General features: G+C 49.4%; 1 protein-coding gene across 2 annotated transcripts in view; it reads right to left on the bottom strand.

Annotated features, from left to right (window-relative positions):
* The window catches only part of RABGAP1L (RAB GTPase activating protein 1 like), a 1,373,174-nt gene that overhangs the window by 877,037 nt on the left and 482,563 nt on the right, over nucleotides 1-13,574 (bottom strand). For both annotated transcript variants that reach the window (XM_078641752.1, XM_078641759.1), the window contains exon 14: nucleotides 6,122-6,215. In XM_078641752.1, the coding sequence (XP_078497878.1) occupies nucleotides 6,122-6,215 (94 nt within the window). The remainder of the gene's footprint in view (nucleotides 1-6,121; nucleotides 6,216-13,574) is intronic.

Raw genomic sequence — 13,574 nt, 5'->3', positions numbered from 1 at the left:
GAGGTGGAGGTTGGACAGGTTCGGGTGGAGGACCGTCCCCTGCTGCTGCGACAGAAGGTCCTCCCGAAGAGGCAGACAAATCGGGGGATCGACTGACATGCTGAGGAGCTCGGGATACCAGTATCTTCGTGCCCAGTCCGGAGCCACAAGTATGACTTGGGCCCGGTCGCGCCTGATCTTCTCCAGCAGAACTGAGGACATTGCGCGTTCTCTTCGGTGGCGAATAGATCTAACCAAGGCTCTCCCCACTGCTGAAAGAGACCTTGCGCCACGTCAGAGTTCAGACACCATTCGTGATCCATCATGCACCGACGGCTGAGTTTGTCCGCCCTGGCGTTCAGAGAACCTGCCAGGTGTTGAACCACCAGGGTCACACCCTGATGTTCCAACCATTGCCAGAGACCCACAGCATCCTGGCATAGGGTCCACGACCCCACCCCGCCCTGTTTGTTGGAGTACCACATGGCAGTGGTGTTGTCCGTGAACACCTGCACTACACTCCCCCGGACAGAGGGGAGGAATGCTTTCAGTGCAAGTCGGATCGCCCGCAGCTCCAGAAGGTTGATATGGAGCCGGGACTCCGCCGGAGACCAGAGGCCTCTGATCTCCGCCTCTCCTATGTGGCCCCCCCAGCCCAGGAGGGACGCGTCCGTCACAACTACGTGCTCCGGTTGGGGTAGGGAGAGGGATCTGCCGCTGACCCAATCGCGGTCCGTGAGCCACCACTGCAACTGTCTTGCAGTGCCCTCCGAGATCAAGACATGGTCGGACAAGTTGACCTGATGCTGGGCCCACTGAAACTTCAGGTCCCACTGCAGAGCCCGCATCCGCCCCCGGGCGATGCACCAGAAGGATGCAGGAGGCCATCAGCCCCAGAAGCCGCAGCGATAAACCTGACCGAGACTCGGGATAAAGGCTGAAAGATCGGAATCAGAGCCTGAATATCCCGAACCCACTGTTCGGGAGGATAAATCCAAAACTGCGCCGAGTCTAGAACCGCTCCGTTGAAGAGGAGCTTCTTTGAGGGGCACAGGTGTGACTTCGGCACATTGATGGAGAACCCCAGCAGGTGCAGGAGGTCGGCCGTAGTCTGGAGGTGGCTGACGACTGTCTGGGGCGAGCCCGCCTTCAACAACCAGTCGTCGAGATAGGGGAAGACCGACACCCCTAATCTGCGCTGATGAGCTGCGACCACCGCCATCACTTTCGTGAACACCCGAGGGGTGCTGGTAAGGCCGAAGGGGAGCATGGTAAACTGAAAGTGCTCGTGGCCTACAGTGAACCGCAGGTAGCGCTGGTGGGCCGGCAGGACAGAGATGTGAAAATAAGCGTCCTGCAAGTCCAACGCTACCATCCAGTCTCCCGGGTCTAGGGCAGCTAAGACCTGAGTCAGAGTCAGCATCTTGAACTTCTCCTTCCGGAGGAAGCCGTTGACGTTCTGCAGGTCCAAGATAGGGCGTAGGCCCCCTTTGCCCTTCTTGGGAACCAAAAAGTAGTGGGAGTAACAACCACACCCTGCTTCTGGCCTAGGAACGCGCTAGATGGCCGCCTTGGCCAAGAAGGCTGTAACTTCCTCTTGAAGAAGTTGCAAGTGATCCCCCGACACGCGGTGGTATTGCGGTGGCATGGCTGCAGGGATCACCTCGAAGGGGAGGAAGTAACCCTTTGAACGATTTGCAGAACCCACCTGTCCGATGTGATGTGGAGGAGGTGATGGCGAACCCTGCCCCCCACTGGCGTTAAATGGGCCTGAAAGCTCGGACTAGGAAGGCTTTGAGGCGGATGCTGCGGGGGTGGATGTGGACTGGCCTCGCCGTTGTCCCCTGGCACTGCCACGGCAGTTACCACGTCCGCCACCGCGCTGGATGTTAGTCTGCGGCCCGTTGCTGGCAGGACGTGTGGGGGTGCCCCTTCCTTGGCCACGAAAGGAGCGAAAGGCAGCAGTTTGCTGGCGTGTGGCCGACAGGCCCAAGGACTTGGCTGTAGCCCTGGAGTCCTTAAAGCGCTCAAGCGCACTGTCTGCCTTGTCGCCAAAGAGGCGACGGCCATCAAACGGCATGTCCATAAGGATGTTCTGGACATCAGCCGAAAAATTGGCGGACCTCAGCCAGGCGTTGCGGCGAACCGCCACCGTCGTTGCAATCGCCCTGCCTAGCGAGTCCGTGGTATCCAGCCCATATCGAATGGAATACCGTGCCGCATCTTGCCCCTCCGCAAGGGCTTGGGCGAGTTTAACCCGGGCCTCCTCCGATCATTGTGGCAGCACGTCCGCGACCGTGTCCCACAGAGAGTGGGTATAACGGCCCAAAAGGCAAGCGGTGTTGACCGACCGCAACCCCAAACTAAAGGGTCGATTAGGATCGCGGATTTTCCGCATCCTCCGGGCCGGCGGAAGCCACCGCCGGCCCTGAGGATGCGGAAAATCCGCTGCGGACCCACCAAAGACCCACCGCCAAATTAGGATGGCTGGTGGGTCTTGGTTTCAGTCCGCCGCTTTTCCGCCGCGGTCGGCTTACAACTGCGGCAGAAAAGCTCTAATATGGTGGCGGTGTCTCTCAGACGCCGCCAGACATATTAGGATGGCTTCCCAGACATGCTTTTCCGCGGCGGGTTCACCGCCGTGCAAAAGCATACGGATCTTCACTTCGGGGGCCCGTTGCGGGCCCCCCTGGGTGAAGGGAGGTGGGGGGTGCACATTGGGGGTACCTATGGTACCCCCCTGCATTTACATGCAGAGAGCGGCAGGCACCGCGCGGTGCCTGCCGCTTTTTGCATGTAAATGCAATGCATGCGTTTTTAACATTGCGGCGGGTGCAGCTTGAAGCCGCACCCGCCGCAATGTTAAAAATAGAGGATGTGACCGCCAGGGTGGCGGTCACATCCTAATTGCACAGCAGGGAACGTTCCCTCCTACTCAGGGCTCCGTCCGCGATCGGAATGTGCCTCTAAGTGAGGAAAACATCTTTTTTCCGTACTGTTCATACCTTTTGGATTCCCGATCAGGGGGAGCTGTCGGGAATGCAGTCTGGGAATTAGAGGCCTGGATAACCAGGCTCCCGGGTTTGGGGTGGGTGAACAGGAAACAAGGGTCGCCCGGGGCCCGGTGGTGGCATCTGGCCATGTTCCTATCTACAGGGGGACCTGTAGAGGGCTTGGACCAAGTGCCCAACAGAACGTCAGTTAAGGCCTCATTAAACAGCAGTAGAGGCTCCGAAGAGCTTGCCTGCGGTTTGAGGACCTCAGTGAGGAGGTTAGTCCTCACGGCCGCGACGGGGAGCTCAAGAGACAATGCCTTAGTTGCCCTCGTCAACACCACACTGTAGGCAGCCCCCTCCTCCGTAGCCACGGTAGGAGGGGAGACAAATCCAGTGTCGGGCGAAGTGTCCAAACCACTGGCCTCCCCTAGTTCACCTGCCCAGTCCTGAAAAGACAGGCACTCCCATGCCGGAGGGTCCTCAGACCCCTCCCAATCCGCCTCGCCCTCCATCTCCTGGTACTCAAGTTCAAATGATGGGGCCGTATCATAGAAGTATTGCACTTCTCTCGACGTCGAATGCGGCATCGATCGACGCCGGTCCGACGTCGGAACCGGATCGAGGGGGGGATCGGGGGCGACACCCTAGGAGTCGACACCGGCGGAGGGGTCGTTAGGTCGACTAGCGGCGACCCGGATCCGACGGATCCGGCAGGGCCCTGCGGCGTCGGGACCGAAGTCGCTGACGGCGCCGGAGCCGAAGCACCCGATGGTGCCAGGACGAAGCACCCGGCCCGCTTGGGCTCCCAGTCGGGACCGCGTGGCCCGAAGGCGCTGCGGAACCCGACGGAGGAGTGAGCGACCTCATGGCCATGAGGAAGGCATCGATCTACTCCGGTGTCGCGTTCTGCCCAGGGACCGGTGGGAATTTGCTGCAGGCCGCGATGTCTGCGGCGGAGCCGCGAGGGCGGTGTCGCCCGAACCCCCGGCCGCGTCGCGTGAGCATCAGGGGGAGTCAGAAGAGCTGTGTCGCTTCTTCGACTTCTTGTGCCTCTTACCTGAGGACTTGGAGCCTGACGAGTGGTGTCGACTCGCCGAGCTGTGATGAGTCCGGCCCCGCGACCGGTCCCTCGACCTTCTCCTGGACCGGGACCTTGAGCGGCGCGGGCCAACTACCGGAGCTCGAGGCACTTACGGGACCGCTCCCGCCTAGCTTTCGACATCAAGGCCCGGCAGTGGGGGCACGACTTGTCATCGTAGTCGGCCCCTAAAGAATACAGGCACCGGCGATGGGGGTCGATAACCGACATCAGTCGGTTGCAGTCGGCACAGGTTGCAGTCAGCACAGGCATCCCTACCGGCACCGATGGAGTTGTTTGACTCGAAAAATAGATCAAAAAGGATCAAAAAAGTTTAGTAAAAAAATTACTAAAAGGTACCACTTTTTCCGGATTGGCGCGGAAAAAAGAACAACTGACGTCAGAGCGCGAGGGCGGCGTCTAAGTACTTCGGCGACGTCATCCCGGCGCCAACGACGCCGACGACGGACGCGGAGCCGCACACGACGCCTACCGACGCACAGGGGTACTGCTACAAAAAAGTTTCCGGATCCAGACTGACGCCTGGGGATATTCTAAGGTAAGGAATCTAATACTAACCTGTTTCTTTCAGATTTGGCAGACAACTCCAACAACCAAAAGACAACACTTACGACATGCAGTTGTCTATGTGTGAAGGGTATAGATGATGTTGACGAGGCGTTTTACTTTGTCCTATATCCTGTTGACTGGGTTTCTCTGTGTTCTCTTCCTCAAACTATTTCTCTATGTTTCTATAAGGCTAAGAGCCAATGATATTTGGTGCGATGTGGTTGTGACACTTGTAAATTCACATTTTTTGTAGAGCGGTGCCCCCTTCCCTGAGCTGTCGCCAGGTAGAGGCGAGGTATCTTATCCGTGCACGATGGATAAGCAAACTTTATTTCAATTACACATGCTAGTTGAATTAGCGATGTGGTGAGATAAATATCCCACATATGTATATAAGGCTTTATGTTTTTTTTGTATCTCTCTCTAAGAGGTACGATTACTATACTTTGAACTGAAACAGCTGTACCAGTGGTTTAGTATTTCAGTTGTTTATTATTTTTCACTAGTCACTTGCTTGTTTGTAGCAGCATCTGCCTAGGTCCTGAAGAAAGTCTTGACACCATATTGCTGAACCATGTTGACCTCCATTTCCTCTGACACATGCAGTTTTAAATCCATACTGCAGGTGCACTGTTTTAACCCTGACAGTGAGAACAAGCCAATAAAGTATATATTTGCTCTTGCTAGTTAGTTTAATATTACTTCCTACACAGTAATTTTCTGTTGCACTGTGCACTCACTCAACCTATGCCTATCATCTGCTGGATTTAGAATATCCTGTATAGAGTAGATATACAAAACATTCCTGAGCCCCTCCCTCTCAGAGAGAGGGTTGAAGCTCTTGGCGGGACTAGGATATTCCGCGAAGAGGAGAATCCCAGATGATGAAGCATGCCACCTTCGGTGGGAGGGAGATTACGTCCTGAAAGGGATTATCCCACAGGTATCTGTGTGTGATTTTTTTCCAGTATCTCTGACTGTTTGCCACGTTATTCTAGACCCAAGGATTTCTAGGGTGTGTTTGAGTATTGAATTGGGGATACAATCCTTTGCAGGTCTATACACTTTCACTTGGACCAGCCTCACCCTTTTTTGTGAAACACTTTATTACTATTCAATGCTTTGAAGCCCTTAGTAGTTTGGAGTATTACGTAAGTGACAATGATGAACACTACAAAAAATGGGTAATATTATGTAATAATAGGACAAGTGACTATCTGGGACACATAGCCCATTGCCCAATAAAAAAATAAGGTGTACAATATTTGAGCAAACAGGCAGAGAGTGGCTGCAGAAGGCACTCCTGTTCTTAGGCCCTACTAATACACAATACAAGACATCCAAGTTCAAAGTAACAAAGAAAACGTCAACTGTCCTATAGCACATCAATGTGAAATGTTGGAGTATGCCCCCAGGAAAGCTCCCTTACTAAAGTCAGAGTTGTTTGGCAAAAGCACCAGCAGCAAAAACACAAAAATCTTTGAGGAGCAGAGCTTACCATCTTCCTAGCAACTCTCCCCAGCAGTACAGGATCTGCTCTGGGCAGTCCTTCGACACATCACCAGTGCCACTGGAAAGTTCATTGTCACTTTCTGCAATAAAGAAGAGAATCACATATTTATTAGATATCCAGTCATGGCCAATAAAAAGAACATAATGAGTGTTTATGAGGGAGTGCATGCTAAGTCGGTAAAACAGCCTTCTTGCAGCCACTCCAAAGTTTACTGGTCCATTGTCATCAGCACCTCATATACAGACTGCTCTGTCTCTTTCCTTATATTAAATTAGCATGCATGCATTTTGTACACGCTTGCAAGACTCAACTCTCCTGAGGATAACACGAAGACAGATTTACAGGCCAACAAATGTCGAACCATTATAACACAGATCAGCCATGCAAGACTTCTATCTAACCACAGATAGTGAACCAAAGTTTACATTTTGGCCCTTGGATAAAGTACAAACTTGTGAAAATATGGGAATCGAAAATTAAGTGGGAAAAATAAAATACCTGCAATTATAGCATCTGCAGAAGAATACAGAGGTACAATATGTGGGTAAATGCAAGGCGTGAGAAGGACAGTACCTAGGGTCTACATTGTTAATGTGAGTAATGACGAGGCCAGCTTGACAAGATTATAAACGGATGAGGCGTATGACTGCCTGAATGAACCTTGATTATTAACAGAGCTGAAAAGTATTGGACTATTTAATCAGGATTGGTCTGGCAATGCATTTGAAGCCTTTACCACCCACCCTTAGGCAACCAGCCTTGTCTTCTACAGATGCCAGATTGAGAGCACTGGAGAGGAAGGTAGTTAGCTGACTAATTCATATTCTTTAGGCAGGTGGTTATGCGACCCCATGCAACTTAAGATTTTGCAATGAGACTTGCTAGAACACAGGGCACAATGCAAAATCAGACACTTCGCAAAAACTCAGCTCCAGGTATGTTCTGTTGTGCCTTACTAACCGATGATGTGGTGTGCTGGATCAGCTTGGGTTCTGTTATGTTATACTGTGGTTTGGTATAATTGCACACTGTTTCAGTTAAGCTAGCACAGCGCACTTAAGCAGGTATGCAATTTTCTGCTTCCACTAAATGCTGGTCATGTTGTGCTACAGTTGACAAGTGTGCTTTCTGTTCTGAACACGTAACCCCACAATTGTTCAGTGTGGCCACATTGGCGACACGTAGAGCCTTGTAAAACATCTCATTCAATAAATTACTGAATAAATAATGGGTGATTGTGATTAATCACAAGAAGCACAGACAATGTGCACTGGTAAAGTCATTGCAAAAGATGTAACTTAAACAGTTCCTATACATGGTTTTCCAAACAAGAAGAATGGTTTCCTTGCAACAGATAAACACCGACGCCTTCCTCATCCGCGGGTTAATGCACTGGGAAGCTCCTATGGGACAGGATATGTCATCTCAAACTTGACATAACTTAATAGAGCTGTGATTGATGACTCCAGCACTACACCAGATGTTGTCTGTAAGCAGATGCACTAGGAGCAGCCATTCACCCCTCCTACATAAGTCTAAACTGGATCAAATCTAACAGGAGATGGGAAGAATGTCCCTCAGGATATCTAAGATGTCATTTCAACACCTTTTATAGATTAAGTAGGATTAAACGCTAATGACAGACTATTCCACAGAACAATATTTTTTTCTGTGTTATAAGAAAGCGAAACCCCTGTCAATCACAAGCAAATACTGAGGGAGGATGACTGAAGACGGATAACAAAGCAATATTGGAGAAGACAATTGGATAATCCCCAGAGAACAACAAGTGACATTTACTGGAATTGAAAAAAAAAATGCTTTAGAATTAGAACTCGAACTCTCGCAAGAGCCGCAAATGTCGAATTGAGCGAGGAGACAACTCATACTCAGTTGGCCCTGCTGCCTCAAAGCACTGGGGAATACTTTTGCGTGTCCTGCTTGTATTTTCAAATATTTTAAATGGTGCTTGCAGGTAGGACCTAGAAAAGGAACCTTCAAAAGAACAACAGCCATTACATGGCAGCAGACATTGCCGGGCACTGTATTGGGAAGATTCCTGGCATTATGTGGGTTCATGCTGAAATAGAGTTATGCTAGAACAATGTTCAGAGTGGGGGTGCTGCCATCAATGTCACATCACTGTAGTCATAAGAAAGTCATAGAAATAGTGAAAAAAACAAGCAGCACACAAAGAACAAGTTTAGCAAATGAGCCACGCCTGCTCAGCAGGACAATGGCAAGGGTGTAGTACACAGCTTTCCAAACTGTGTGGCGTGACACGTTACTGTGTCGCGACCCACACGTAGGTGTGTCGCGCGACGCAATGACGTCTGCCGGCCAGCTGGCCGATATTAGGGGAATGCGACTCGAGCCCCCTCAGTGATCGCGACGTGCACGAAACGTGCAAGGCGGAAGGCTTTCAGCTGCGGAGCGGAGCCTCGTGGGAGTATTGACCCACCCCCCTTTCCCCCCTCCGGGAGTGCTACGGCACTGCTCATGGCCCTGAGCGCGCGGCCTTGCTGGGACACAGTGATGCCGGAGCCGCCTCTACCCCACCATCCCAGGCACTCGCTCGGTTGGTAAGTAGTGAGGCTTAGACCATTTTGGGGCATTTTAAACCGCCGAGTTTAAGCTGTATATGCTATACAAACAGTATGTATTGTAGGCAGTTTCACACCTTTTAAACTGTTATGAAGAGGAGTACATCTGTGATCAGGCTGGGAGAGAGTGTCTTCTTGTAAGTGTAGTAGAGGAGTTTTTCGATGGGGAAAATATTATCCCCATAGAGAAAAAAAAGTGGACTGACGCATTTATGGATTGATTTTTCCTATTCAGAAATGGGAAGAGGAACTTTTTGTGAATTCAAAGAAAGTGGAAAACCTGCTCCAACTGTAAGAGTAACCTACAAGGAGCAGATTTCCACCTTTCTTTGTGAATAGGCAGGCCTATAGAGGTGTGTCAGTGTGGGGTTGTGTGTGTGGGTTGTGTGTGTGTGTGGGTTGTGTGTGGGTTGTGTGTGGGTTGTGTGTGGGGTTGTGTGTGGGGTTGTGTGTGGGGTTGTGTGTGGGGTTGTGTGTGGGGTTGTGTGTGGGGTTGTGTGTGTGGGTTGTGTGTGTGGGGGGGGTTGTGTGTGTGGGTTGTGTGTGTGTGTGGGTTGTGTGTGTGGGTTGTGTGTGTGTGTGGGGTTGTGTGTGGGTTGTGTGTGTGGGTGGGTTGTGTGTGGCTGTGGGGTTGTGTGTGGCTGTGGGGTTGTGTGTGGCTGTGGGGTTGCGTGTGGGGTTGTGTGTGGGTATGGGGTTGTGTGTGGGGTTGTGTGTGGGTATGGGGTTGTGTGTGGGTATGGGGTTGTGTGTGGGTGTGGGGTTGTGTGTGGGGTGGTCTGTGGGTGTGGGGTTGTGTATGTGGGTGGAGTTGTGTGTGGGTGGGGTTGTGGGTAGGTGTCTGTGTGTGTGTGTGTGTGTGTGTGTGTGTGTGTGTGTGTGTGTGTGGGTGTGTGGGGTTGTGTGGGGTGTGGGGTTGTGGGTGGGTGGGGTTGTGGGTGTGTGGGGTTGTGGGTGTGTGGGGTTGTGGGTGTGTGGGGTTGTGGGTGTGTGGCATTGTGTGTGGGTGGGGTTGTGTGTGTGTGGGTGTGTGTGGTTGGGGTGTGTGTGGGGTGGGTGTGGGGTTGTGTGTGGGTGTGGGGTTGTGTGTTGGTGTGTGTGTGGGTGTGTGTGTTGGGTGTGTGGTGGGTGTGAGTGTGGTGTGTGTGTGGTGTGTGTGGTGTTGTGTGTGGGGTTGTGTGTGGTGTGTGTGGGGTTGTGTGTGGGTGGGGTTGTGTGTGGGTGGGTGTGTGTGTGTGTTGGGTGAGTGTGTTTTGGGTGAGTGTGTGTTGGGTGAGTGTGTGTTGGGTGTGTGTGTGTGTGGGGGGGGGGGGTGTGTGTGTGGGTTGTGTGTGTGGGTTGTGTGTGTGGGGTAGGGTGGGTGTGGGGTTGTGTGGGGTGGGTGTGTGTGGGTGTGTGTGGGTGTGTGTGTGTGTGGGTGTGTGGTGGGTGTGTGTGTGTGTGGTGTGTGTGTGGTGTGTGTGTGGTGTGTGTGTGGTGTGGGTGGGTTGTGTGTGTGGGGTGGGTGTGGGGTTGTGTGTGGGTTGGTGTGTGTGGGTTGTGTGTGTGGGGTGTGTGTGAGTGGGGTGTGTGTGTGGGTGAGGTGTGAGTGTGTGGGTTGTGTGTGGGTTGTGTGTGTGTGAGGTTGTGTGTGTGTGGGGTTGTGTGTGGGTGTGTGTGGGTTGTGTGTGGTTCGGGCTCACCGTGTCCCTGGGAAATTTTGCATAAAAAGGTGTGTCACCATCATGAAAAGTTTGGAAAGCTGTGTTGTAGTATGTAGTTAGTGGTGCATTTTGGAGCACAGTGTCACAGATATATTGCTAAAGCATGGTGTGGTAGTACACTGTCATGTTTAGATAGCATATTTTCCATGGAAATTGCCACTAAATTTGCACTGACACATATTTTTGAGAAAGCTACATAGCGCACATGATAATCTATGTAAATCGGGTTTCAGGTTGTCATTTGCCAATCGCCAAGTAAAGTGTCTTGATTTGTTTTGGCACTTAAAATCTTTGTTTCAATCACGCTTCAGAATAACCAAAATTGTACTTCATTTCTGCTTTGCTAATTTCTGATATATTTTTAAATATTACTACACTTTATTTACAGGTAATTTAAATTGTGTGTCTTAAAAACAATTGGCATCCTACGGCCTTTCCTTTCACGCTCCCTGTACCCCCAAAAGATCATCATGTAATTCACTTTGCAAAATCTTCTCAGTTTGCAGTCAGGAAAACAAAAGCAAACACCAAACTCCGTGTTAAAACAATAAGTAGCAATTTGTCAGAAAACAGAGTCTGACATTTTACCTCTATCTTAGAAAGCACAGCAAACATGTCAAGATAAAACCAAAAGCTAAAGACATTTTTATTGCTTATTCACCTTCAGAACACCTGCATGTTTACTTTGGGGTCCCAAAAGTGTGCTGATCCTAATATAAGCTCAAATGGATATTTCCTTCTGAATGTTCAGGACCAACTGGACATCCTGAAGAAAAATGCTACGCCTAGCCCCTGGTATGGTCATTTCCAATCATCGTATCCCCTTCTGTAAGGGAGAGCTGCTTTTGGAGGTATTCCAGTCAGGTCCCTATGCTCAGTCATTTTGAATAACTTGCAGTTTTTGCTATCTTGAAAGGCACCCTATTTCTGTCCGTGTTCTACCATCCATGTACCCCCGTTCTGCGAATCATGCTATATTTACTGTACCATTTATTACTGGTTTAAACGGTGCTCTATTTTGGTATACAACCGTTTCAACGCAACTTTTACAACGAACTACTTTTACAACGCAACTTTTACAACGCAGGATCCATTACAACGAATGTCTTTACAACGCATGTTTTTACATCGCAGGTACCTTTACAACGCATGCCATTACAACGTAAGTATTGGTAAGTATATAATTATATTAAACATGTTATTTAATTATTTTTATAAAAATAAATAAATATTAATTATTATATTTAAAAATAAAATATTATTTATTTAAAAAAATAATTAATGTAATTCTATTATTAATTAATATTTTTACCCCTACTCTATCCAGCACTTACCCTACTATTTCACCCCCCTGGAGTTAGAATAGTAATTTTTACCCCTACACTATTCAGCACTTACCCTACTATTACACCCCCCTGGAGTTAGAATAGTAATTTTTCCCCTACACTATCCCGCACTTACCCTACTATTTCACCCCCCTGGAGTTAGAATAGTAATTTTTACCCCTACACTATCCAGCACTTACCCTACTATTACACCCCGCTGGAGTTAGAATAGTAATTTTTACCCCTACACTATCCAGCACTTACCATACTATTACACCCCCCTGGAGTTAGAATAGTAATTTTTACCCCTACACTATCCAGCACTTACCCTACTATTACACCCCCCTGGAGTTAGAATAGTAATTTTTACCCCTACACTATCCAGCACTTACCCTACTATTTCACCCCCCTGGAGTTAGAATAGTAATTTTTACCCCTACACTATCCAGCACTTACCCTACTATTTCACCCCCCTGGAGTTAGAATAGTAATTTTTACCCCTACACTATCCAGCACTTACCCTACTATTTCACCCCCCTGGAGTTAGAATAGTAATTTTTACCCCTACACTATCCAGCACTTACCCTACTATTACACCCATTATTTTAAAACAAATAAATTTAATAAAAAATATATCTATAAATTAAAATATATTAATTTAAATTAATTACTTTTTAAAAAAATGATATACTTACCAATACTTATGTTGTAATGGCATGCGTTGTAAAGGTACCTGCGATGTAAAAACATGCGTTGTAAAGACATTCGTTGTAATGGATCCTGCGTTGTAAAAATTGCGTTGTAAAGGTAGGCGTTGTAAAAGTATGCGTCGTAACGTCATACATCCCTCTATTTTCTGCACAAATATACTGAGTGAGTAAAATCACCATATTAACAAAATACAGCAAAGTTCATATGATGGCAAATAGGACTTAAGGCACTGACAGAGTAGTGTTATTCATGCCACAGACAGACTGCCCCTAACTCTCTCATTCACATATTCCATCTATTGGCTGAGAGAGACCCTTCTTCCAGCATCCAGGAGGTTGGGGCAGTTAATGTCTCTTAAACCTGTTTGTGCTAAGAGTTACCTGACTATGTCCTGCATGTTGTGTCAACACAAGGAGAAGTAGTGTAGCAGGTTCAGTATCCCATTTTTGCCTTGATTTCACCTTGACGATACAAAAGGGGATGATGGACGGAGCGTTTGAGCAAATCAAACACTCACCACCAGTCAACTGATCTGGGTTTAATCCATCACCATTCTTTAGCCCACTCAGCCACCCCATTTCAGACATGGCTATATGCAAATCAGTGTGACCCTGTGCCTCATGGGAACAGTCCAGCCCGAACTGCCAAGCCATGTCTTCCATGGACCGGAAACAAGCATCCTGGGACCGGTTTCGGATTCATAATCTTCATCAGCCAGGCTATCTTGAATCCTGTGGCCAAGTGAGCATATGGCCATGTCTGAACTGGGGTGGCGGAGTGAGCTAAAGAACGGTGATGGATTAAACCCAGATCAGTTGACTGGGGGTGAGTGTTTGTATTGTCAACGCTCCGTCCATCCCACCTTTGGGTTTTCTTTGTTCGCCCTAAGTTGGCAGGGTATGCTCAGACGTGAGTCCCTTGCTCACTTTGCCACTGGAGTCAAGCAAGCTCGGCTGAAGACGGCTGTAATGCCAGAAACCGGTCCTGGGAAGCTTGATTCCGGTCCAGGGAAGACATGGCTTGGCAGTTCGGGCTGGACTGTTCCCATGAGGCACAGGGTCAGACTGATTTGCATATGGCCATGTCTGAACTGGGG

This window comes from Lissotriton helveticus, chromosome 1_1 (genome assembly GCF_964261635.1).
Source record: "Lissotriton helveticus chromosome 1_1, aLisHel1.1, whole genome shotgun sequence".
NCBI lineage: Eukaryota > Metazoa > Chordata > Amphibia > Caudata > Salamandridae > Lissotriton > Lissotriton helveticus.
The sequence above is the reverse complement of the archived record's forward strand: the minus strand, read 5'-3'. Positions and strand labels throughout refer to the sequence as shown.